At 40.1% G+C, this 27,508-nt stretch overlaps 1 protein-coding gene across 5 annotated transcripts in view; it reads right to left on the bottom strand.

The window, feature by feature from the left end:
• The window catches only part of ARHGAP15 (Rho GTPase activating protein 15), a 681,588-nt gene that overhangs the window by 295,647 nt on the left and 358,433 nt on the right, over positions 1-27,508 (bottom strand). For all 5 annotated transcript variants that reach the window (XR_009760509.1, XR_009760510.1, XR_009760511.1 and 2 more), the window contains exons 7-8: positions 18,794-18,892; positions 8,911-9,037 (exon numbers count right to left, since the gene is read on the bottom strand). Coding sequence is in view for 2 of the 5 variants with exons in the window: in XM_061608868.1 (XP_061464852.1) it covers positions 8,911-9,037; positions 18,794-18,892 (226 nt within the window). In the remaining 3 variants the exon portion in view is untranslated. The remainder of the gene's footprint in view (positions 1-8,910; positions 9,038-18,793; positions 18,893-27,508) is intronic.

Below are 27,508 nucleotides of genomic sequence, written 5' to 3' on the forward strand. Positions count from 1 at the left end.
ACGCAGGAGCTTAAAGAAATAGGGGATCCTGTGAGAGAGGAGAATGAGATCAGAGATGAGAAAAGAAAAAATAAAGGGAAGATACGAGCCCTGGAGATTGGAACAAATGTGGAATTGGAAAAGGATCTGGAGTTTATGGATATTAGAAATAAAATCTACTGTTTGGAATTTAACGTTGTCTCTGAAGAAATTAATGAAGATATTAGAGATAAAGTTATCAATGGCTTGGATAATTTTCTGGACTGGAATGACGTGATGGAGCTTGATATAGAGAAAATCTATGGAATTAACTGCAGCCATGTGACAATGGAAAAACTCTCAAGAGATGAGCCAGTGCATTTTGTAAAAAAGAAGAACAGAGATATGACTTTACAACAATATTTCAGCAACTTATTTAGAATCGATGGCAAGAAAATATTTGGGATAGAGGAAATTCCCATCAGACTCTTATTATATGACTATGGCAATGACAGCAAGATTATTATGGAATACTGATAATGGAAGATTGGACACTGAAATTACTGGACTTAACAGGACTATTGAAGATGGAAGATGGAATTAATATTGATAATGGAATAATGGCTATTGAAATTATTGGACCTAACAGATTTGATGAGATGGGTTAATCGATACGTTTATTTGGACTATGGTTATGACAACAAGATTGTTATTATTATTAACGAGATGGATTAATCGACATGTTTATTTGGAGAAAAATTGATAGATATATTTCTTAAAGAATTGAAACCTCTCTTTGACTTTTTGTGGAAAGAATAAAGTAATGTTTATGAGATTTGATGATTAATTAAGATAACTACTGGAGGAAAGTGATTTTATAATATAATTTAAGAGACAGGATTGTTATATATTGTAGACCTATAACTGATCTGCGACAAATGGGAAGTCAACATTTTATTTTTTTGTTTAATCACTTTTGTTTTGTTTTGTTTTTTGTCTTGGAATGTTTTATGACTTTGTTTTGTTTGTTTTATGAAAATTTGAATAAAAATTATTGTAAAAAAAAAAACAATAGCATCTGTCATGAACCACCCTGTTCAGATCTTGTAAGTTCCTTTATGGAATCAATCCATCTCTTGCCTGGCCTTCCTCCTTTTCTACTCCCTTCTGTTTTTCCCAGCATTCTAGTCTTTTCTAGTGAATCAGGTCTTCTCATGATGTGTCCAAAGTATGATAACCTCAGTTTCATCATTCTGGCTTCTAGTGACAGTTCTGATTTAATTTGTTCTAACACCCAATTATTGGTCTTTTTCGCAGTCCATGGTATGCGCAAAGCTCTCCTCCAACACCACATTTCAAATGAGTTGATTTTTTTTCTTATCCGCTTTTTTCACTGTCCAACTTTCACATCCATACATAGAGATCGGGAATACCATGGTCTGAATGATCCTGACTTTAGTGTTCAGTGATACATCTTTGCATTTGAGAACCTTTTCTAGTTATAGCTGCTCTCACCAGTCCTAGCCTTCTTCTGATTTCTTGGCTATTGTCTCCATTTTGGTTAATGACTGTGCCAAGGTATTGATAATCCTTGAGAACTTCAATGTCCTCATTGTCAACTTTAAAGTTGCATAAATCTTCTGTTGACATTACTTTAGTCTTTTTGACATTCAGCTGTAATCCTGCTTTTGTGCTTTCCTCTTTAACTTTAATCAGCATTTGTTTTAAATCATTACTGGTTTCTGCTAGTAGTATGGTATCATCTGCATATCTTAAATTACTGATATTTCTCCCTCCAGTTTTCACACCTCATTCATCTTGGTCCAATCCCGCTTTCCGTATGATATGTTCTGCATATAGATTAAATAAATAGGGTGATAAAATACACCCCTGTCTCACACCCTTTCTGATGGGAAACCAATCGGTTTCTCCATATTTTTTTTCTTTTTTTCTTATCTATACTCTAGCCTCTTGTCTAGAGTATAGATTGCACATCAGGACAATCAGATGCTGTGGCACCCCCATTTCTTTTAAAGCATTCCATAGTTTTTCATGATCTACACAGTCAAAGGCTTTGCTGTAATCTATAAAGCACAGGGTGATTTTCTTCTGAAATTCCTTGCTCCGTTCCGTTATCCAACATATGTTTTGGATATGATCTCTGGTAACTCTTCCCTTTCTAAATCCATCTTGCACATCTGGCATTTCTTGCTCCATATGTGGTAAGAGCCTTTGTTGTAGAATCTTGAGCATTATTTTACTTGCATGGAATATTAAGGCAATAGTTTGATAATTACTGCATTCTCTGGGATCCCCTTTCTTTGGAATTGGGATATATATTGAATGCTTCCAGTCTGTGGGACATTGTTTAGTTTTCCATATTTCTTGACAGATTTTTGTCAAAATTTGGACAGATTCAGTCTCAGTAGCTTGTGGCAGCTCTATTGGTATGCCATCTATTCCTGGTGATTTGTTTCTTCCAAGTATTTTCAGAGCAGCTTTCACCTCACATTCTAACATTTCTGGTTCTTCATCATACAGTTCCTCCCTGAATGAATCTGTCATCCTGGCATCTCTTTTATAGAGTTCTTCAGTGTATTGCTTTCATCTTCCTTTTATTTCATCTCGATCAGTCAGTGTGTTCTCCTGTTGATTATTCAACATCCCTACTCTTGGTTTAAATTTCCCTTTCATTTTTCTAATCTTTTGGCATAGGGCTCTTGTTCTTCCCTTTTTGTTGTCCTCTTCTATTTCTATACAATAACTATTGTAATAGTTCTCTTTGTCTCTAAGTACTAGTTCAGCCTTTCCCAACTAGTGGGCCACCAGATGTTGTTGGACCACAACTCCCATCAGCCTCAGCCATCATTGCCAATGGTCAGGAAAGATGGGAATTGTGGTCCAACAACATGTGGTGGCCCACTAGTTGGGAAAGGCTGTACTAGTTGCTGTATAGTTGCATTTAGAGTTCTGACTGTGTTTCTATCTCCTTTTGCTTTCCTTCTCTCTTTAACCATTTTAAGAGTTTCTTCAGTGATCCATTGAGACCTTTCTCTCTTTTTAACTAGAGGTATTGTCTTTTTGCATTCTTCCCTGATCATGTCTCAGACTTCACTCCATAGTTCTTCTGGTTCTCTGTCAACTAAGTTGAAAGCCTCAAAGTTGTTCCTTATTTGATCTTTATATTCTTCTGGGATGTTATTTAAATTGTAGTTTGGCATTATGATTGCTTTGTTCTTCTTCTTTAGCTTTACTCTGATTTTCGATATTACCAGTTCATGATCTGTACTGCAGTCTGCTCCTGGTCTTGTTTCTGCAGAAAGTATGGAACTTCTCCATCTTCTGTTGCCAATTATATAATCAATTTGATTCCTATATTGACCATTTGGTGATGTCCATGTGTACAGTCGTCTTTTCAGTTGCTCAAAATATGTGTTTGCAAGAAACAAATTACAGGCTTCACAAAATTCAATAAGTCTTTCTCCTGCTTCATTTCTGTCTCCTAAGCCCCATTTCCCCACAATTCCTAGTTCTTCTCTGTTCCCTACTTTTGCATTCCAGTCCCCCATGATTATCATCATATCTTGTTTTGGTGTGTGATCAATTTCTTCCTGTACTTCTGTGTAAAATCTCTCCGATTCCCTTCTTCTGCATTTGCCATTGGAGCATAGACTTGGATGATGGTTATGTGAATAGGTTTCCCATTTAATCTTATTGATATAACTTGCTCAGACCTTGCATTGTAGCTCCTAGTTGCTTTTTCTATATCACTTCTCACTTTTAAAGTAACCCCATTTCTTCTTAATTTCTCATTTCCTGCATAAAATATTTTGTAGTTGCCTGATTGAAAATGTCCCATTCCTGTCCATTTTAATTCAAATTCAGCTTCTGAAAGTAAAGGATCCAAGAAATTCAGCTTCTGAGATGTTCCTGCATTTAGAGTCATCACTTCTTCCAAGAACCATGTCTACATAATGGTTTTAAATTAAAAGTCAGTTCAGGATAACAATTTCTTCCCTATCACATTTGACTTTTGCTTTCAATATGCAGCAGGATCTCTGTCAAATTAGGTACTCTGAAAAGGTCCAGTGTCAAGATAAATTATAATTCTGCTTCTGTCATGTTTTTGAGAAGTACTACAATGTATTTTGCTGAAAGTGTAATGGCCACTGAATATCATCAAATATTAGCAAACTTAATTTACTCATTGAAAAATAGTAATAACATAAGAAGGCAGAAATCAGAGTAACAGTAACAATCATTTGGTAAGCTGACCTTCAGTTGATAGACACTGCATTCATACAATAATGGCTAAACTAGAGGATACATTACATGCATTTAATATGGCTCATTTTTTCTTCATTTAAATAAAAACCATGGGGGAGAGGAGATCAGGATTGGAACAATGATCAAGAAGAGGAGAATTAACCCTTTCTCCCCAAGTGGTACCAACAAAGTCCCCTCCCCAAAAACTGCATCAGTAGCAGCTTCCTTCCCAAAACAAACAGCTGTTTTTCTGGAAACTAGGGTGGTGAAAAGAGTTAATTCCCCCCCTCAAATACTGGAGTTCCAATTGTGATTTGAACACCACCAACTCACATCACCTACGATTCTGGAATGAAGAAATGGCTGCTTCACATTTCTGAGAAATTAAAGTTGGGCTTGTATGTGTCCGAAACCTTAAATGAAACACACAGGCTTCTAGGGTAGGCAGAGTCTCGACCTCCATCTTGGAACTGAGTCTATTAGCTAACTTCATGGCTACAACAATCAGCCTAATTTTTGTACTTTTTTATTTTATTTTTCCTTGTCCCCCTCACTCCCTGATCTTGTATAACATCTTGCCTGATTCAGGAGAACTCAAAAGCTTGCAACACTCTTGAGAGCTTTTCTAAAGAGTAAGCTGGCATGGCAGAGTAATAGGCTGTTAAATTTTTCACTTGTGCAGGAAAACATATGGGGAACTCACTTCAATGGGTGTGATTTTGAGCATACGAATAGCAAGCAGTCATAGGATTAATAACTACCCCTCCCCTCTGGTTGCACTTCCATTCCCAATTGCAGCCTGTAAGACTGCTTTGCAGCAAAAAAGACAAGATGAAGAAAAAGTTGTTCTTAGAAACACATACCTGTATGTATTATGGCTCAATTATAAGGGCTCTTAACAACAGAGGCAATGATGAAGAAAACAGCAAGTATTTGCATGTCACACTGTAAGCCTTTATACTCACATGGGATGTGAGCTGATCTACAACAGATAATGCAAACCCCAATGCCCTTGTAGCTTGTACTACATTCTTTGATAGCCATCAATGGAAGCTATCCAAGCATTTTGCTGTACCAGGACCATTATATTGAGAATAAACAAATAATTAAATAAATAAATAAATAAGCAAGTAGGGTGGGAGTTTTGCAAACGGTATTACTTACCTTAAATGAGCATCTTCCTTACTCATGATTCCAATTTCATGGTTTGTTTCATTTTAAATGTGAATAACAATAACAACAACAATGTGATATCCAAAGTTACTCAGAGTAGACCCATTAAAATCAATAGTTTTAATTAACTTTAGTCTATTGATTTCAACTGGTCTAGTCTATGACATAATTGGATATCACCCATTATTATTTATTATTATTATTTAAACATAAATTTAATTTTTTAGTTTGCAGGTAGTAGCCAGGAACATGAACACCCCAGAAAGATATTTCAATTTTTAAAACACCTTTTGCAATGTCCAACTGCAAATACTGCACATATCGTCTTTGTGCTCCACAGTCAAAACTGGACAATGGAACGACCACCTGTTAACTGCTAACAACATGTCATTACCAGTTCTCATGCCTTTTTAAAGCAATTTTGGCTCTGGCTGCCAATAATTCTGGCGACGATACTGGTGTGAACATTAAGGGCATAGAAAGCCAAAGGCAGAAAACTGACAATACAGTTTGTGCTTTGACTACTAATAAGCACATGCTAACATTTTTCTAATTCCACATAATTACTGAGTCTCAAGGGGCCGAAAGAAAATTCCAAATACGTATTTGTAAGGCAACTCAGTCCATACTATTTAAACACACACAAAGCTTAAATCAGTCATATTTCACATTGGATTATTTCTCCTTCTAAACACAAAGTTTAAGCACAGTGGGGGATCCTCAGAACTTTTTGTAGTTCACGTACTGGGTTGTATGCTAACTTTATATCATTGGTGGCAACTTGATCTGTTTTCTAAATCATGACTGAAGAGATGTTAGAATTATGATGCCAAGAAGCATAAAAGACAACAACAAATGGTGAGACAGCTTACTGGCATTTTGCCCATAAAAATGGCAAAGAGGTAGAGGCCCTTGAACTGTGTCTTTTTACCATGAGCCATTTTAAAGTAAACTAGGGTTGAACAAAGCACTTATATATGGAGTTTTTCCAAAGCTGAGTTTTACATTCTAACATGTATGAACTAGAGACACTTCCACTTGCTCCCATAATAAATATATACAATATTATTTCTATATGGATATATAATTTGGGGACATTAAATATATTGATGCATGTTCATTGGAAGTTAAACCACTTTATTCAGCTATTTGTATCTAAACTACCTATCATTTCAGGTATAGCTAACTGGGAACTCTATGTTCCAGAGGTGATATGCATGTAAAAGTTGGGGACAAAACTCAGGAAGGCTGTCATCTTCACATCCTAATTATAATTATAAGCTGAACAGCAGCATCCAACTGGATATTGTTAGAAACAGAATGCAGGATTAAACGGACCTTTGGCTAATCCAGCAGGCCTCTTCTTCTTCTTCTTTATTTATTTATTATTTGATTTATATCCTGCCCTTCCTCCCAATAGAAGCCCTGGGCAGAAAACAAAAGCACTAAAAATACTCTAAAACATCATAAAAACAGACTTTAAAATATAATAAAACAAAACAATCTTTAAAAACATTTTTAAAAAAGCTTTAAAAACATCTTTAAAAAAAGGTTTAAAAACATTTTTTAAAAAAGTAGGTTTAAAAACATATTAAAAAGCAAGTCCAACACAGATGCAGTCTGGGATCAGGTCTCAACTTAAAGGCTTGTTGAAACAGGAAAGTCTTCAGTAAGCGCCAAAAAGCTAACAGAGATGGCGCCTGTCTAATATTTAAGGGGAGGGAATTCCAAAGGGTAGGTGCCGCTACACTAAAGGTCCGTTTCCTATGTTGTGCTTGAGTTTATGATACTATCAATCCTGCATTGTGCTGTTCTTTGAGACTATTTGCTCCCAAATGGAGTTCTCATTGAAATATCAGATTTGTTGCTCCAGGGAATCAACTGGATTTTCTGCAGGGAAATTTTACTCAGGGTAAAATTTTACATAGGGTAAAATTATTTAAAAAATCACCCAACTGTTGTCATGATTTCAAATATTTCTTTATACCACATTGGGCTGCTGTTACTACTACTGTAATAAATTCACATACATTTAATATTGTGTGCCTTTAAGAATATAAGAAGAGCCTTCCTTGATCAGGCCTAGCCCAGCAATCTGTTTCCCACAATGGACAACTAGATGTTTCTTAGAAGCCCACAAGCACTGTGTGTTAACCAAGACAAATGAGAATTGAGCACTTCTTCCTCCACCACCACCATGTTGCACTCAAGCACTGGTGTAAGCCTTCACAAAGTCCTTACAAAAAAATCAAACCCATAAAAAGTGACAATGAATATCTGAAGGCTAGCCTCCTGTATGGAGTTTTGCCATTTTCTGATGTTTTGTATTTTTAATGAACTTCAGTTAGCTGTTCAGGTCCATTGCATGGCAGCTCATTTCATTTTTAAAATATGGCGAACACACTATTCTTCCATCCCCACCTCGACCCCGGCCATAAGGCTACTCCATCCATGGTGTGGAATCATGATGCTGAACTACGAGAGAGAGAGAGAGAGAGAGAGAGAGAGAGAGAGAGAGAGAGAGAGAGAGAGAGAGAGAGAGAGAGATGACCGCTGCAGTGTCTGGAAGCAGGAAAGAACACTGTATCTTGGAGGAGATCAGCGCAGATTCAGACTTGTGCAACCAAAGGGGTTTTCACCCAATTTTCTGCAATTCCCTCCTTCCACTGCAAGCCTCACACCCATCCCATGTCCTTTTGAAGGGTCTCCTGATCCTCAGGAGTAGATCTGGATGGGATAACTGAAGGATGTAGTGGGGACAAGTCAGTAGGAAAGCTACCACCTACTACCAGCTCAAGTCTGTAGCCAAGCCTTACTTTTTAAACATAATTGATTAGAGGTATTTCATTCTTCAGATTGAAGCTCCCATAATCAATACAGGCAGTCCCCCCCCCCAGGTATTTGAACTTGTTACTGGACATCTTACTACAAGAGAATCAACACATGGTCAAAATTTGTTAGCCCACATATTTTTTCCATACTGAAAATAACATTGAGGATAAATACCCACAATAAATAGATAACCATGAGTCAAATGAATTAGGGTCAGGAGTCATTGGCTAAATATCAAATATATTTGAATAATATGGATTGTATTTACCCAACAGCTTCCATTTTCATTATCTAAGACTTCATTTTCCAAATTCACCATGAGGTGGTTCAGCTAGCTTAATAGTTTTTTAAAAATGCTCTGATTTTCTTATTCATACAGAAGAAGCCACATGTTCATGCAAGTCATGCCCCACAACATTACACAGTTCAGGCCTGTTGATCTCTTGCATAAAGAAGTCTTTGCAGACAAAGGTGAGCTGATATATAATCTGAACCAGCTCTAAGTTTCTCTCATGGTTCCATGTTAATGCACTCCATGAAAAAGTACTCTCGTTGATCCAATTGACTTGTTGCACAAATGTTTTGTATGTTCTCCAAATCACTCCGCTAGCTGCCTGAATTGTATTACAACAGTTATGCTATGACTTACTATTTCTTTAAATATACATAATAGGGACTTACTCAAAGACCTTCTGTTTTCTGCCTTTGGCTCCTTAGATTCAGCCTCAAAGCTGCTCATCAGTTCAGAGCTAGAGGATCTTGGGATCTTGAACTCATTGTTCCTTGACATGTTACTTTTCTCTTTGGGCTAGAAGTGAAAAATGATTTTAAAAATATACAAAACAATATTCTTGATTTAAAATGTTTGTTACAAACTACTGAAAAGCAATAGAGACGTAGAAAATGACAATAAGTTTATCACACTTTGGCAAAATAAATACTTAAGTTTTGAGAAGCATGATACAAGATTGGTTCAGCATAATGCTGCTAACAGTGTGATTCTGCAAATAAAAATTAGAAATGAAAATATACTGGAGACTCATAGAATCATAGAATAGTAGAGTTGGAAGGGGCTTACAAGGCCATCGAGTCCAACCCCCTGCTCAATGCAGGACTGGTATATTAGGCACATTTATTTGAAAATAGTAATCTATAAGAACTTTTTCTCAAGCTAGTGGGTTGGATCCCGAGTTCACTCCTGCCGGGTGACAGCATCCTCTGAGTAAAGTTCTGCTCAGGGGATGAACCCTGGAGAAGGGGAAGGGGAACTTTTGCCAATTCCCCCTTCTCCCTGCAGTACTCCATGTCACTTTCCACACTATTCTGAAGGATATGGGAGGTGGTGCTGTGGCAAAGTCATTTGCCTCTCCCTCCACTAGTGGAATTTATCTGCTGGATCAAAAGTCCTTTGGGAGCAGAAAGTCTCATTCCATCCCCAAGAGCTGAAGTCTGGATCCAACCCAATACATTTAGGATCTATGGATACAATCCAGAAACATGACATTTCAATGAGAAGGTTGAGTATGTGTTCAACCATCTTCCTCTGAAATCAGTGGAAATGAAAAGAGGTTAACTTTAACCAAGTTTTGCCTTATATTTTTAGGCAGTGTACACACAAACCCATTTGTAGCACAAAAATGTAGTTTTTCTCAATCTGGAATCATTCATGCTCATCCTCAACATGCTGCTTTCAATCTAGATTGATTCTAGATCCTGCCATCTACAAGGCTGGGTATGGCTACTTGATACACATTCGAAAACCCTCCCCTTGATTAGGTTATCCATGATTTTCCCTCCTTGCACATATAGCAGGCAAACGAAGAAGGAAGCAGTGATTACAGTCTTGGTATAAGCGCTGAGCATGGACCCCCACAATTTGTAAATATAGATCAGGCCCAATCTGGTCTGGACAGATTCAGACCAATCCAACCTAATTCAGAGCCAAATCCAGATCACAGTTTGGATATTATAAATCTCCAGAAATCCCATTGACTTACATTGCAAAACAGAAACAGCCATAACATTCTTGTTTTTTTGACCTAGAGATGTGAAATTTGGGCACATGGTAACTGATATATATGGAATTAAACTTGCCAAGTTGCAGGTGGCTTGCTCCACTGGTTTCCATGCTTTAAAGTTTAAAATATTTTAAAATTAAAATGGGTATTACAGTTTTGTTTTTTCACACAGAGGCATGAAATTTGGTAGCATGGAAGCCCCTATTGAGGGAATTATCCCAGCCAAATTTCAGATGGGTAGCCCTAGGAGTGTTCATGCTAGCTACCTTTACAGTTTGCTTTTTCCAAAAAAGATTTTTTTAAAAAATGCCAGTTCTCATGCTCCTGTGTTTCCCTTGTTCCTTTCTTCAAATTTTTGAAAAAAGGAGGGATCTTTAAAATTAGATTTCTAATGCTAGACCTGAATGGGCAGCATTAGGCAGGCACTTGGTTGGCAGCACCATGGAGGTAACATGCACATAGGGACCGGGTAGCTCCTGTAGAGGAGATTAACCCTGTCAAATTTCAGGTGGGTAGTTCCAGGGAATTTCATGCTAGCCACTTATAATTACTTTTTAAAGAAGGGTTTTGTTTTGTTTTTAAAAAAGACCCTGTTAAATGGGGACAGATTGCCAACAGGAGTAGAGAGTGAGGGGAAAATAAAAATATTTTTTAATATTAATAATAATAATCTTTATTGTTACCGTCAATGACCAGCATGACAGTTACACCCAACATACAAAAGGAAATAAAGTCAAGATCCAGAAAAATTTAGTTTATCAATATCAGAAAAATGGACTTGGCTATTTAAGAACATCCCAATCACATTATCCAGTGCCAATTTGAAAGAAAACTTGTTTAAGGCAATTTATCAATAGTACTTAATACCTCATAGGTCAGGCAAAATAATCAAAATATGGAGATGTAGAAGTAGTAAGGCGGACTTCATACACATTTTTCGGAGTTGTGACAAAATAAAACCCTTTTGGAACATAATTTTAGATTTAATACAGGAAATGATAAGCCAAACAATATCAACAGATCCCAAAACAATTCCCCCGTGTCTGTTCTATAGGTAGGTTACAAATGTGGACTCCTAATTAGTAGCAACATTGCTCACAGTAGCAAAAGTATGGATCGCTCAAAAATGGGAAAACTGCAAACCTCAAACATTGATAAAATGGCTGAGAAAACCCTGGGAAATGGCACTAAAGATAAAGACGACATAATAGGAATGCTGTGTACCATAATTATAAATATAAGTTTTTAGAGAGATGGGCCTTGTTTATACAATTTTGGAACGATAAGATGACAGATGAAATAGTCCCATTTAATTCATTTAATATAGTAATTTATCAGTATGTTTAAAAAGCAAATTGTAAAGTTTTTTCCTTTCAAATGTTTTTTATTTCAATTTCCCCCCTAACTTTCCCCCCTTTAACATTTTTGTAATGCAAGTTGTCAGATAAATCAACTTTAATACTTTTTTGTAATCTTTTTATTTTTGCTTTGTTTGTGAGCACTTATTGTATTCTAATATAAAAACTAATTTAATAAAAAATTAATAATATTCACAGTGGTTAGCAATTGGAAACTATTGTTGTTGTTGTTGTTGTTACTGTTATTATTATTATTTTATTATTATTATTTATTAAATTTATATACCGCCCGACTAGCGATAGCTCTCTGGGCGGTGAACATAAAATAGTATAAAAATACAATGAATAACAAAATAATATTAAAATACAATCAACAATACAATAAACATTATTAAAATTAGATCAATGTAACTTAAAATGCTTCAGAGAATAGGAAGGTTTTGACCTGGCGCCGGAAGGAAAGCAGAGTCGGCGCCAGGCGTACTTCCTCAGGGAGACTGTTCCATAGTTCGGGGGCCACCACTGAGAAGGCCCTAGATCTTGTCATCACCCTCCGGGCCTCCCTGTGAGTTGGAACCCGGAGGAGGGCCTTCGTAGCAGAACGTAGTGCACGGGCCGGTTCATATCGGAAGAGGCGTTCCGCAAGGTATCGTGGTCCCGCACCGTATAAGGCTTTATAGGTTAATACCAACACTTTGAATCTAGCCCGGAAACATATTGGCAACCAGTGCAAGCTGGCCAGAACAGGTGTTATATGCTCGGACCGCTTGGTCCTTGTCAGCAATCTGGCCGCCGCATTTTGCACTAGTTGTAGCTTCCGAACTGTCTTCAAAGGTAGCCCTACGTAAAGCGCATTACAGTAATCCAAACGTGAGGTTACCAGAGCATGTACCACTGATGTTAGGTCCTCTTTACTCAAATAGGGACGTAGCTGGGCTACCAACCGAAGTTGGTAAAACGCATTCCTAACCACCGAGGCTACTTGAGCCTCAAGTGAGAGGGAAGAGTCTAAAAAGACTCCCAGACTACGAACCCGGTCCTTTAGGGGGAGTGTAACCCCGTCCAGGACAGGGTATATATCCACCATCCGATCAGAGAACCCGTCCACCAACAGCATCTCAGTCTTGTCTGGATTGAGCTTCAGTTTGTTAACTCTCATCCAGTCCATTGTCGAGGCCAGGCAACGGTTCAGCAAATCGACAGCCTCACCTGAAGAAGATGAAAAGGAGAAGTAGAGCTGCGTGTCATCAGCATACTGATGACAACGCACTCCAAAACTCCTGATGACCTCTCCCAACGGCTTCATGTAGATATTAAAAAGCAGGGGGGACAAAACTGACCCCTGCGGGACCCCATATTGGAGAGCCCGCGGTGTCGAGCAATGTTCCCCAAGCACTACCTTCTGGAGACGACCCGCCAAGTAGGAGCGGAACCACTGCCAAGCAGTACCTCCAACTCCCAACTCCGCGAGCCTCTCCAGAAGGATACCATGGTCGATGGTATCAAAAGCCGCTGAGAGATCAAGGAGAATCAACAGAGTTACACTCCCTCTGTCTCTTTCCCGACATAGGTCATCGTACAGGGCGACCAAGGCTGTCTCAGTGCCAAAACCGGGCCTAAAACCCGATTGAAATGGATCTAGATAATCAGTTTCATCCAATAGCGCCTGGAGCTGGCCAGCAACCACCCGTTCCAAGACCTTGCCCAGGAATGGAACATTCGCCACTGGCCTGTAGCTGTTAAAATTGTCTGGGTCCAAGGAAGGCTTTTTCAGGAGTGGTCTCACCACTGCCTCTTTCAGACAGCCCGGGACCACTCCCTCTTGTAAAGAGGCATTTATCACTTCCTTGGCCCAGCTACCTGTTCCATTCCTGCTAGTTTTTATCAGCCAGGAGGGGCAAGGATCCAGTACCGAAGTGGTTGCACGTACCTGTCCAAGCACCTTGTCCACGTCCTCGAGTTGAACCAACTGAAGCTCATCCAACAAAACAGGACAAGACTGTGCTCCGGACACCTCACTAGGATCTACTGCTATAACTTGAGAGTCTAGGTCCCGGCGGATACATGAGATCTTATTCTGGAAGTGATCGGCAAACTGATTACAGCGGGCCTCCGATGATTCCACCCTGTCCGGAGGATTTGAATGGAGAAGCCCCCGGACAACTCGAAAGAGCTCCGCTGGGCGGCAAAGAGATGATTTAATAGTGGCAGCAAAATGATGTTTTTTAGCTGCCTTCACTGCTCCTACATAGAGCTTAGTCGAAGCACTAACCAGCGCATAATTGTATCCGTCGGGAGTTCGTCTCCATTTCCGCTCAAGCCTCCTCCTATCTTGCTTCATCGCTCTCAGCTCCGGAGTATACCATGGAGCTGTATGAGCTCTACACAGGAGAGGGCGTGCAGGAGCGATCGTGTTTACAGCCCGGGTCATCTCCGTATTCCACAGAGCGACCAGGGCTTCAGCAGGAGCGCCAGTCCTATCAGCCGGAAAATCCCCCAGAGCCCTTTGAAAACCTTCAGGATCCATTAGTCTCCGGGGGCGGACCATTTTAATAAGTCCCCCACCCTTGCAGAGGGAAGAGGTTACTGAAAGTCTAAACTTCAGCAAGCAGTGGTGTGTCCATGACAAAGGGAGTGTTGTAAAACTCCCCACATCCAGATCACTTTCCCCATGCTCAGTAGCAAAAACAAGGTCTAGAGTGTGCCCCGATACATGTGTTGGACCACTAACATATTGAGACAGCCCCATGGCTGTCATGGAAGCCATGAAGTCCTGAGCCGCGCCAGACAAAGTGGTCTCGGCATGAATGTTGAAATCCCCCAGTACTATTAGTCTGGGGGACCTCAACAATATATCCGAGACCACTTCCGCCAGCTCAGTTAGGGAAGCCATTGGGCAGCAAGGTGGGCGGTACACCAAAAGGATTCCCAGCCTGTCCCTCTGGCCCAACACAAGGTGTAAACACTCCAGGCCAGTAACTGAATGAACATGGTGCTTGGTGAGTGAGATGGAACTCTTATAGACGACAGCAACCCCACCTCCCCGACCCTCAGATCTACCATGATGCTAGACCAGGTACCCCGGTGGGCAGAGCTGAGAGAGACCAACTCCTCCCTGCTCACCCACCCAGGTCTCGGTTATACATGCCAGATCGGCTGCCTCATCCACAATCAAATCGTGGACGAGGGAGGTTTTATTATATACCGATCTGGCATTTAATAACAGCAACTGGAGATCTGAGAGTTGGCTGATAGGACTACCAACGACCTTGCGGGTGTGGGAAGGACCGGAACAAGGCACAGCCACAACATGTCTGGACCGCGTTCCCCTTACCTGGCACGTCCTTCTCACAGCGCCATACCTTCCTTTGCCCGTCACTACGGCAATTGGGGCCCCCTCAAGTCTCCCCGCCTGATGGATAAAACTCAATACATAATACAACTAATGCACATAATACAACTAAAATATACAACAATTAAACGTATAAAAACAGCTATATATACAGCCATATATACAGCATATAAACAAACATACATTCATATAATCAGGCACCCATTCATCTCAAATTGCATCAACACACCAACAAAAAGTAAAAAAAAAAGAAAAAGAAAGGAGCAGCAGCAGCCTCTCCTTCCCTTGGGGCGATGCTTTCTTTCTCCTGCAGGGCCTGGGTCTCCCAGGCCACCTCAGCCAGCCGGCTTATGTATCCCTCCAAAGAGGGACAGGTGGTAGGAATCAGTCCTGGCTGGCTGGGTACCTGGGGCCTGGTCCTGCCAGGCAGAAGTCCCTCTGGGAAGGGTGGTGGAGGTGGTGGTCCCGCAGCAGCAGCAGCACAGCAGCAGCAGCCTCTCCTTCCCTTGGGGCGATGCTTTCTTTCTCCTGCAGGGCCTGGGTCTCCCAGGCCACCTCAGCCAGCCGGCTTATGTATCCCTCCAAAGAGGGACAGGTGGTAAGAATCAGTCCTGGCTGGCTGGGTACCTGGGGCCTGGTCCTGCCAGGCAGAAGTCCCTCTGGGAAGGGTGGTGGAGGTGGTGGTCCCGCAGCAGCCGCAGCAGCCGCAGCAGCCGCAGCAGCCGCAGCAGCCGCAGCAGCCGCAGCAGCCGCAGCAGCCGCAGCAGCCGCAGCAGCCGCAGCAGCCGCAGCAGCCGCAGCAGCCGCAGCAGCCGCAGCAGCCGCAGCAGCCGCAGCAGCCGCAGCAGCCGCAGCAGCCGCAGCAGCCGCGCAGCAGCCGCGCAGCAGCCGCGCAGCAGCCGCGCAGCAGCCGCGCAGCAGCCGCGCAGCAGCCGCAGCAGCCGCGCAGCAGCCGCGCAGCAGCCGCGCAGCAGCCGCAGCAGCCGCAGCAGCCGCAGCAGCCCCGCAGCAGCCGCGCAGCAGCCCCGCAGCAGCCGCAGCAGCCGCAGCAGCCGCAGCAGCCGCAGCAGCCGCAGCAGCCGCAGCAGCCGCAGCAGCCGCAGCAGCCGCAGCAGCCGCAGCAGCCGCAGCAGCCGCAGCAGCCGCAGCAGCCGCAGCAGCCGCAGCAGCCGCAGCAGCACAGCAGCAGCCGCAGCAGCACAGCAGCAGCCGCAGCAGCCGCAGCAGCCGCAGCAGCCGCAGCAGCCGCAGCAGCCGCAGCAGCCGCAGCAGCCGCAGCAGCCGCAGCAGCACAGCAGCACAGCAGCACAGCAGCACAGCAGCACAGCAGCACAGCAGCACAGCAGCACAGCAGCACAGCAGCACAGCAGCACAGCAGCCTCTCCTTTCCTTGGGGCGATGCTTTCTTTCTCCTGCAGGGCCTGGGTCTCCCAGGCCACCTCAGCCAGCCGGCTTATGTATCCCTCCAAAGAGGGACAGGTGGTAAGAATCAGTCCTGGCTGGCTGGGTACCTGGGGCCTGGTCCTGCCAGGCAGAAGTCCCTCTGGGAAGGGTGGTGGAGGTGGTGGTCCCGCAGCAGCAGCAGCACAGCAGCAGCAGCCTCTCCTTCCCTTGGGGCGATGCTTTCTTTCTCCTGCAGGGCCTGGGTCTTTATTAACTCAGAATGCTCACTAATATGTCCAGAAGGTTTGGCTGGCTGGCTAATAATAATAATAATATGAAGCTGTGGCTAAACATGCCCACAGGGTTCAATAATAATTCTTAAAAATGAGAATAAAATAAAATAATAGAGGTAACAAACTTTAAAAAATAAATAAATAATGATGGGACTGGGATTGATAGGAAAAGAACAGAAAACATACACAAGCCAAACAAATGCTACCGATCCCCACCAAACATTTCTAAGAGACAGAACTTACAAAGATTTCTTCATCCTTTCAAGCACTGTGGTTGGAGAGCATTGGATGGGGTGATAGCATTCTAGCCTTCCTCCCTCTCTCCCCACCCTGGTGTTCTCCTTTATGGTGTTGTAATTGCTCCATTTCAGAGATTCCCTGTCTGTGTTCATTAGAGACTGTTATGAGCTACAGATATGTACAAATTTCTTCAAAGTGATTCAAGGAGTAGCTGATCTGCTCTGTAGAAATTTGTAGCTATTTCAACCCGCTCTGGACAGGATACAAATCAGGCTGATTTGGTTTGTGATTTGTGATTTGTACAAATACACCCTAATATACACCCACCCACATCATTGGGTAAGTGTGGATACACACACACCCATTGCCAAGACCACTTGCATCTCTTTTCAAGCAGACACATCAGCATTTAGAGTGAATTTCTCCTACTACACATCTTTTTATAGGATATTTTCACCAATATACACATTTTTGCAAAACAATTTTCATTAATTATAATGCATTTTTGTATGCTGTTTTCACTATTATATGTATTAATATGCACACTTTAGTATATGAATTTTTGAACACTTACATGGGTGGAAAACTATATTGCAAAATTCATATAAGTGCAAATTTCGAGGGATGGCTGGCTGTTTTTCAGTTTGCATATTGTTTTTGAAATTGTGAATTTGGTAAGTTCATTTTTAAATGCAAAATGGATTGAATTTCTCCTCCATCCCTAGCATGAACTACTTAAAATAAACAAGCGGTCTCCATTGATACTAGAATAAAATGTGTGCATGTAGATTTAATCTGGGGCAAAATAATTTTCTTGTATTTATTTTGCACCTAAATTTATTCTAGAACAGGAGTGGGGATCCTCCAGCTTCCAAGCCAGTCTTGGCTCACAAGTCATTTCTGTAAAACCACACTCACCTTTAAATCAACTGATGTCACTGGGTGACATCAGCAAATAGGGAGGGGGGCAATCCTGCTGTATACTGCTTCACCGGCACATTCCCTGTGGGGAAGAGACTTTTGAAGTAGACTCCTGCAGAGAACAGGATTGAACCTTCCACTCATCAGCTGGTGAACAGAAAGCTCAATCCTGATGGGTGCTGCTTTACCAGTGCATTCGCTGTAAATTAACTTATAATATGGCTTATATTTTGCTTTTAAAAATATTATGTATGCTGAGTTCAGAATCACTGGGATTTAGATTTGGGGTCTGGATACTCATGTGTCCTTGTGCACAATAATTGTGAGCAAGAATACTTAATTTTAAAATATTTATTTTTCTCCTACCATTATTCTGAAAAGCTTAAGGAAACATACATAGTTGTCCTACACCCATTATTTCTTTACAACAACACTATGAGATAAGCTAACATGAGAGCGACTGACACATGGTTAATGACATAATTAGCAATCACATCATTAAAAAAAATTAAACATCAGGCATAGGTGGAGGTGTGCTTGCCATCAGCAATGCTGCATGTGGGGACAAGAGGTTGAAGTTTTTCCACTCCAGCCACAATCTTGGTAAAAATCTGCACAATTAGCATGACACAGAGAGAAAAAAGTTCTCATTGGTGCTAATGGCTTTTCCCCCCTCCTGAAATGCTAGTTGTCATGAAGGGTGGAGAATTTTTATCAAGATTGCAGCTGGGGAGGGAAGACTTAAACCATCCCTCCCTGTATCCTACAGTGCCAAAGGCAATATTCCTTATGCCTTGTATTTAATTTTTTAAAACCCCACAACATGATTGCTAATGATGTCATTAATGTAACTTAAAAGACAGGCACTGAGATTGCAGTAGAGCTTGTTTAAAGCCTTTTGAGAACATAAATGTTATCATCATATAGCACTGCCATACTGCTTTCACTTTCAAAGTGCTTTTTATTAATTAACTTTTATTAGCAGGCAGAAATACATACCAATCTGTCAATTGCATTTTTGATAGCATTGAACCAATCCAGTATGATGAAGTCAATGTCTGATTGAAGAAGGACCTCATTTCCTGATGCTGTTGTGATCTAAATGACAACAGGAAAATCACAGGTAAGCAAACTATATGATATACACTTTTATTTTCTTCCAATTCATTTTGGAAACATACCTTCTTCCATAACCTTTTAAAATGCAATTAATTCTTCCACAGAAAACTATAAGGATTTCTACAGCTTTTTTTTACATAAAATTCAGCAAATTCAGACACATACAAGTAAAAATCACTCTGAAGTGTGTATCTTTTAGGCTTTTTTGTGTCGGTTCTGTTTGCATGACTTGTCAGCTAAGCCCATGTTGATCTACAGCTATACTGGCATGGACTGGATTGGTTGTGTAAATATAATAATAACAATAACAATGACGATGACGACGACAACCACGATGATGTCACATGCATCTCAGCAGTGGTGGATTTCCTCTTAGAATTTCAGGCAGTGAAAAAATCTTTTTCTACACAATTGTTTTAATACTTATATACTTATATATACTTATATGTATGAACATATGAACATATACATGTACAGACAGAGAGAGAGAGAGATTTATTAAATTTATATCCCACCCTTCCTCCCAGTAGGAGCCCAGGGTGGCATATATATAATTTCTGATTCTGCTTTCCCCCTCCAACGGAATCCAGTGTGTGTGTGAAAAAGTAATCCTGGGGTGGGGGAGTAGTGGATGATCCACTAGTTCCAAAGCCCAGCTAGCTCACACCAGCAAGGGAAGTAGAATTTTCTTTATTCTGGAGGCTCCTGTTTTTGTCTAAATTGCCCCCCATTGGGACTTGCTCCTAGTGCATCTTGGGGGACAGGAGGGGTTTAAAGCCAGTGGATACTAGGCCACCTCCACATCTGCCCAAGAACCTTTCAGTGAGGCATACCAGGGACCTCTATGACAGAGGTTCCCTCTGCCACAGATGCTTATGTCTGCTGGTGGAGAGGCCATTCTACCCCATCGTAACCCCAACAGTTAGCAAACCTGAGGGTTAGGATTGTTCTGTTAGTAAATAAGAAACACATCTCTGGAATAAAATCAGCATGAAAAGAGCTTTACTCTGGCCTTTGACACCTGAGACCTATATTTTTAGGATTCATACTATTTTGTGAGTCTGGTTGTTTTTAACTGTTTTTGTTACAAGGTCGCTGTAACCCACCCTGGCACTTCTGGGTGAAGGGTTGGCAATAAATGCTCATAATAATAACTCAGATAACTAGAATTAGTTCTGAATCAAAGTCTTGTTGAAGAGAGAAAAAAGTATTCAAACTTCACTGGAACACAAATAAAGAGGACGATAGGCAAAGCTGCTAAGACCTAGGGCTGAAATAGCCACTGACTTTTGAATTAAGCATTTTTGGAGCAACTTTGGATCCCATGTTCAGGTGAAATACCTGATGAATTTTAAAATCAACAAAAAGTGTTTTATTTAATTCTTAGTATTACTTGTACATTCAAAATGCATATATGTCACCAATTTTTTTAAAAAAGATTCAAAATGGCTTCAACGATAAAATATCAAACAAAGATTCAGCTGACTCACCCTTAACATAGGGCCAAGATTGTAGCCCTCTAATATGGAAGAAGGCAGTCAAGGCAGATCAAACAAAATAGGCATAATATGTTCTGAGCACCTCCATTTTCATTGCTCTGGGAGATTCTACTTATTCCTACTTATTTTATTTATTTATTTTATTCAATTTTTATACCGCCCACAGCCAGAAGGCTCTCTGGGCGGTGCACAACAGTACTTGATATGGTGCGGCTAAATTTCAGTGGGATTCACTTCACAGCATGACTATGGCATGACTATCTCAGCCCATTGAAGTCTGCCGAAGCTGATTATTTCAATATTTGGAATGAACTAGTTGTGTTGAATGAAATCTGAACTAGTTCAAAATATCTGAACTATATCTGATTTCTAAGCCTTATTAGGCAGATATGGAGGTGCTGCTGTTGCTAACTTGATTTCTAAGCCTTATTAGGCAGATATGGAGGTGCTGCTGTTGCTAAGGACGGTAAATCACTTAATCAATGGTGATAAGCAATCAGAAGGAAGGAATGTGAGACTTTTCCTGTATCTTCCCTGCTGAAGAGATTCACTATCTTCCAAAAGAAGCAGCTTGCAGAAGAATTACAGGTTCAGGAACAAAGCAAATGATGCCTTGTGCCTTTAACACCTATGTGGCTGGCACAAAGGGTCTTTTCTACTATGGAAACACAATTATGGGGAAAACTTTACCTGTTGACATTCTGTCTGTCAGACATCTTATTTATTTTTATTTATTTTATTTATTTGGTTACATTTATATACCGCCCTTAGCAAATAGCTCTCAGGGCGGTAAACAGCATAGGGTAAAATACATACATGGCAATAATAAAATCACAAAAACATATATGACATAAAAACAAATACAGTTAAACAGAAAATAAAAATAAAGACTTAGTATACAAGATTAAAAAGCTAAAAATATTAGAGTGATTAAAATGCCTGGGAGCATAAAAAGGTCTTTACCTGGCGCCAAAAAGATAATAGTGTAGGCGCCAGGTGTACCTCTTTGGGGAGGCTATTCCACAACTTGGGGGCCATATGACTTATGTGTTGCCCTTGATTTACGTTTCAGCTCTATACGCAGCAGCTTGTATATTTTGAATGCTGAAAAAAATGCCAATGATTTGGAAGAACAAGAATGAACTAGTTTGTTTTGTAAAAGGATGCGCAGAGCAACCCACATCATGAGAAGCTGACAGAAGGAGTGCCGATGGAGGAGAAGTTGACGGGAAGGTCCATAGCATCCAAGTGCCATTCAGGAGCCTCCAGGCTGGCTGAACATGGGCTCAGCCAGGAGCTGTGCATGGGGACCAGAAGGTAAAACCAGCTCTCATGAATATCCCTACCGGGGAGTAAACACTGTCCATAGACTTCCATTGTAATTATTTTCTTACACTAATCTTTTTCTCAGCATAAATTTGGCCCAGATTGGGACCTGCAGGAGCACTCCAAATGGAAGTTTGATGTTGCATAAGTCCCCCCTTGGCCCCTCCTCTGACATCCCCCAGAACACCCCTTTTTCAGGCCTTCCACCAGCACTCCTTCTGCCAGGCTGGGCTTCCCCATAGACCCCTGGCTGAGCCGGCAGGGTCTCAGCTCTGCTGCGGCTGAGCCAGGGTGAGGGGCTTCTGCTGATGAAGCCTGGCTGAGCAGGGACCCTGCCAGCTCAGCCAGAAGTCTCCCATATCCAACTCCCCTTAGCCCGGTGTAAATATGAGTTGGATTGTTCCCTAAATTGAACTGGTACCAGTTACTTTTTGGACAGGATGAACCTGAACTAGAAAAAGTTCATTTTCACAACAAACTTTCTAAGCCCCGACATGCACTCAGAAATGTAATGCTCTTGGAATATTTCTCAGTACCCCTACATCTAAAAACTTAAAAAACCATGTGAAACATAGAATAAAGGCTTCAGTACATGTTACACTTGACACAGGAATTCTGCCTAAAATGGTCTTCCCATAATGGGAGATTTCAATCGCTGCCATTATGTCTTGGTCTGTTTACTGCATGGATCATGAGAAGTGGTGGTGTGGGATTAGGGCTGATCCATGTGATATCGGACACTCTGACTAGGATGGGGATCACTTATTATGGAGAGGCCATTTTGCTGGCGTCTCTGAGAAGCATAAGGTGCTTTGTGCTAACTATCAGGTATTGCTTCATTCCAGGTATTTTGATCTTAGGGACATTTTTTGATGCAATGCTTTATATATGTTTGGTTTGTGAAGGGTATTCAGATATTTCTGAACAGGCTTATTTTTAACCAATTATGAAACTATTTTCTCTTCTACATGTCATTTCTCTTGCCAAATGCCAGAAAATCAAAGGTATTATTGGATGTTCTCAACCTTTTTCCCTTCCTCCATCTTGAGAAAATGTTCCAGAGAAGGGATCAAGAGTAAGTAATAGCTACAATTTAAACTGGGACACATCATTAGACCATTTAAGATGCTAATGAAGTCTAGAAGTGATTATGTATTTAAAAATTGCACTTATTATTATTATTCCAGAATCTCTAGTGGGGTTAATAAAAAGGGACTAGGGCTGCAATCCTTTGTACACTCCGAGTAAAAATAAACAGGAACAGTTTCTATGGATCTTCAGAATAATTAATGGAATTTTCAAGCAAGGAAAAAAACCAATGCAAAGAATATTTAGAATTCCACACTTGATATTTCTAGGCAAGAAACAAGCCATCCCACCCTGCTTGATTATGTTCACTTCCAAAATAATTGGCTGTATGTACATCCGAAAACAGCTGTTGTCAATGGCAGGTATTCATTTTTGACAGCTAATTTTTTCATGGAAGTGTTGACCTGAATAAGCGATATCCATAATATTCTATGGACCTCCATCATCTACCATGCATCCATTGCATGATGGATGACGGATGGTCATCCATCATGTTTTATAGGACTGTGATGCTCAAGAATAAACACACACACACACACACACACACACACTTTACAGGGATGTGGCAACTTCTCTTGTGTGAGTTTCTGTCACATCAACAGTACAAAGGTAGCTAGCTTATGAAGCCTATCGCTAAAACTTTTCAAGTTTACAATTTTTCATTTTGGGTAGTTTTCAAATGTTTTATTCAACTTTGCAAATGCATTAATGTGCACAGAGAGTCAGGAATTAGACTAATCACAATAGTCAATCCAATCTAGTTCATCTCTTCCAGTACAAACAAACCACCGCTTAAATTATTACAACAAATAATATTTTCAAAGTAAAAGCAACACACATAATTAGAGTGACTTTATTTTGAAGGCTTAGGAAGGAAGCAACATAGTTCACTCTTCCACTGAGTAAATTTGAGCTTTATTAAAATACAAGTATTTCAGCATTGCATAAACGTTTGTACCCTTATGATATGTAAAAGAGATACTTCAGTGCTAACAAGACCAAAACAACATTCATTTTGAAAGTGTCTTCGTCTTAATGTGCTGTTTGTAATAATCATATATAATCGGTGATGTATGACTATATCAGCAAAAGTAGATCATGCAACAGGAAGAAGAGCATTCAAAATACTCGCTATTTGAGATACAGTTCAAGTCCCTTCCTCTGTAATCTTCAGAGTTACTAGACACTTTCAAGAAGACTGCTACTGCTCTCTACAGTTTAAATGGCTCCACTTCTTAATTACAGTCAGTAATTGACTTTGTTCTGCCCTCTCCTAGACATTCAGAGGAAAGCAGTTCCCAAGTCTTTGGCTTGGTGAATTACATTAAACTGTAGGTTTTCTAGTCCACTTCTATATATTTCCTACTTAGAATTCCTGATTAAAAATTATTGGAAGGAATCATTAAACCACATTTGCATTTCTAACAATAACACCGTTAAGACCAATGGAAATAGAGCTTGGGGGGGAGGAATGCCAGATTTGGCTTGAACAATTTACGATTGCAGTCCCAAATAATGTATAACTAAAAAATAAGCATGCATATTCTTCATATGAAGGCAATTTTGATAAGCCACGGATAGGAAAACAAAGACTACAGAAATAAAAAAGATTTGAAAAAGTTTCCACACAAGAAGCTGCCCTCAGTTTTGCTTCTGTTGCCTTCTCATTTTTTTTAAAAAAACCCCAACCCTTCCCTTTCAGTGCATTCTATTTTCAAGGCACACACTCTAAAAGATAAACCTTATTTAAAATAGAATGATGAACCACTGTTCACAGTAGTAGCTAGTTAGAAGAAATGAAGGATTTGTACAGTCCTCTGGCTTTAATTTAGGCATTAGTTCATGCAGGTGGCTCTGAGTCAGGGCTACAGTGTCCTCTTTCAGCCTCTGTCACTGACTCACTATGCCAATTTGGGGAGAAAAGTAAATTAATGGGCTGGATCTTGTACTATGCCTTTGCTTTCTGAAAAGCTCCTGAAATATTGGCACTGATATCTATTTAATGATTACATCTGTGAATCAGTCATGTAAAGGAATCCTATATTCATGAGCTGAAATGAAATAGCTACTAACATATTTGTAAACTGGATTCAAGTATTCCCAACATTATCTGAGTTTGAACGGGTGCTCCTGTCGATGTCACCAATTTTATTAAATTTGCTTCTGGTCCCAGATCTTTTCCCTTCTATTCCAAATGCAAAAGAGAGGGCAAATGGTAAAAGTGACAGAAAGATATCTATGTTGTATAGGAGTATGTGTAATTTGCACACAGTATTGAAGGTGACCACTGACAATGCTCTCTCAGCTGGCTTTCCCCATCCTCTTCAGCTTTCATTTCCTTTTTCAAAAGAGGAAAAGAACAGGGATGCAGCTATGAGAGAAACACAGGCATACCCAGAACAAATCACCCAACAGTGCCCCCTTGCTTGATTTCAATGAAATGTTTGTCAGTATTCTGCTTCTTCCCTGCTTCAAATGAGAAGACGACAACCAGGACCAGAATAATAGAAAACATACAATGAGCCACAAAATAGTTAGTGTTTATTTCTCTACCCACATGAAGATAAGAAGAGCTCTGCTGGTCATTATTCCAGCATCCTGTTTCCCACAGTAGTCAACCAAATGCTGATAGGAAGCCCACAGACATGTAATGAATGCAACAATATTCTTCCACCATTGTTTCCCAGTGAATAGTATTCAGAACTCTCCTTTGTTGTGAAGTTGGGTGTAGAAATGGTAAGACTGCCACCATCACCTATTGCACAAGCCTCAATAAACAGCTCATGCTAAAACTTGGCCTACTATTTGATAAGGGCCGCAATGGCAAAATAGAGTGTTTACTTTTCTTCCTAAAGAACTTATCCTTGTCAGACCCACTCTTCTTAAGCTTTGTTGGTTTTTCAGTCCTTTCTTCGAATGGGGCTTTGTGTGTGCTTTATATGAACCCCCTTTCCAAGTTTCCCAAGTAATTAAAATTCTGTACAAAGTTCTGTGATCCAAATGAATTATTCAAATAAAGCAAATTTGCTTATTTATATAATTTGTTCTGCTTGGCAAACCAGAAGGAAGAGAAGCTACTATGGCTTTTGAAGCCCTGCTTTCTTACAGAAAATCCTGTATAGACCTCACTCTGGTTTCCAATTTTTTTAAATCATCAAATGTTACCCGTATACCTTCCTCTTTCAACAAGCCTTTTAAGTAGAGACCGTATCCCAGTCTACATCTGTGTTGGAATTGCTTATTTATTTATTTATTATTTAATTTATATCCCGCTCATCCTCCCAGCAGGAGGATATTTAAGATGTTTCTAAAGCTGTTTTTTTTTAAAAAAATGTTTTTTGAAATGTTTTGTTTTAATATGTTTTTAAAGATGTTTTGTTTTAATATGTTTTAAAGACTTTTGTTTTTAAGATGTTTTAGACTATTTTTAGTGTTTTTGTTTGCTGCCCCGGGCTTCTTCTGGGAGGAAGGGCGGAATATAAATGTAATAGATAAATAAATATACCTTAAGACTGAAAATCTGCATTTTAAAAAAATCAACAAAGGTCAAGTTCCTCTGGATGCTGAATTGCGCACCATTACTGATTAATGTATTTGCATAGCGCACTTCTGGTATCATGAGATATACACTGACCAGTCAAGGCAAACACAATAAAGATGGTGCAAAGTGAACATACTACATTTATCACTATTTTTTCCCCCAATAAAATTTGCAGATCTAGCGATGTGATTACTCCAGTCTCACTTTCACTCCTGGGTTCCATCTATGACACCCTTTTTCATCAACTTGATTATAAAACCCGAGCTTTTCCTTTTTAAAAGCGGCTAGAATAATAATTAGTTTTCTTTACATGGTATAAGTTACATGGACCACAGGTTAAAAATAAATACATGCAAAACCAATCACAGCAAGACTTGTCTACCACACCTTTGGTGAATAGAAATAGGGTCTAATTAAAATAAAGTTTTGAAACACATAGCCATTTAATTAATCTGGTTTTGAGATTCCTTAGCCATTTAATTAATTTGGTTTGAATTACATTTGAATTGAAATAAAATAAAGGCAGGGATTTGTCAATTTTTAAAAACATGTCAAAAGCAAGTGGTTGGAAATAATATATCAGATGACAGTCTTATGTTGGTAACCTCCAATAATTCCTTCTGACAAGTCCAGCCTAGCTGACATTTTTTTAAAAAAATGAGGCTGAAGTATCAATTTGAAGAAAAACATCCTTAACTAGGCTTCCAAGAAAGAGAAAAAAATGCTGCTAGTTAAAATATTTTGCGAGAATGTATCTGCCTTGTATCCCCAATGTTACTAGATGTTAAGTAAATATATGCTCATTGTCAAAAAAAAAATGTTGCTTTGGCAACTCTCTTATTAAAATGCATTTGTAACCCCCATCTGTCAAGAAAGTTTTGAAAAGTTTGTTTACTTTGGAAAGCAGCCCTATCCAGGGTTACCCCAGCAAACAATGATAGCAGTCTTCAGAAGTTGTGTGAGGAACAAGCCACTAGGGATCCATTTTTGTTTTAATTGGCACACACAAACACTTTTCTGGTCTGTCAAGAAGATCAAGCTAATATGCATGGAGGGTGTTATATTCTCAGCTTTTGGGAGTACTAAGGCTCCCTTTATTTAAGTAATTTAAATGATAGACTGCAAAAACTTTGCAAGTTA

This window comes from Rhineura floridana, chromosome 2 (assembly GCF_030035675.1).
Source record: "Rhineura floridana isolate rRhiFlo1 chromosome 2, rRhiFlo1.hap2, whole genome shotgun sequence".
NCBI lineage: Eukaryota > Metazoa > Chordata > Lepidosauria > Squamata > Rhineuridae > Rhineura > Rhineura floridana.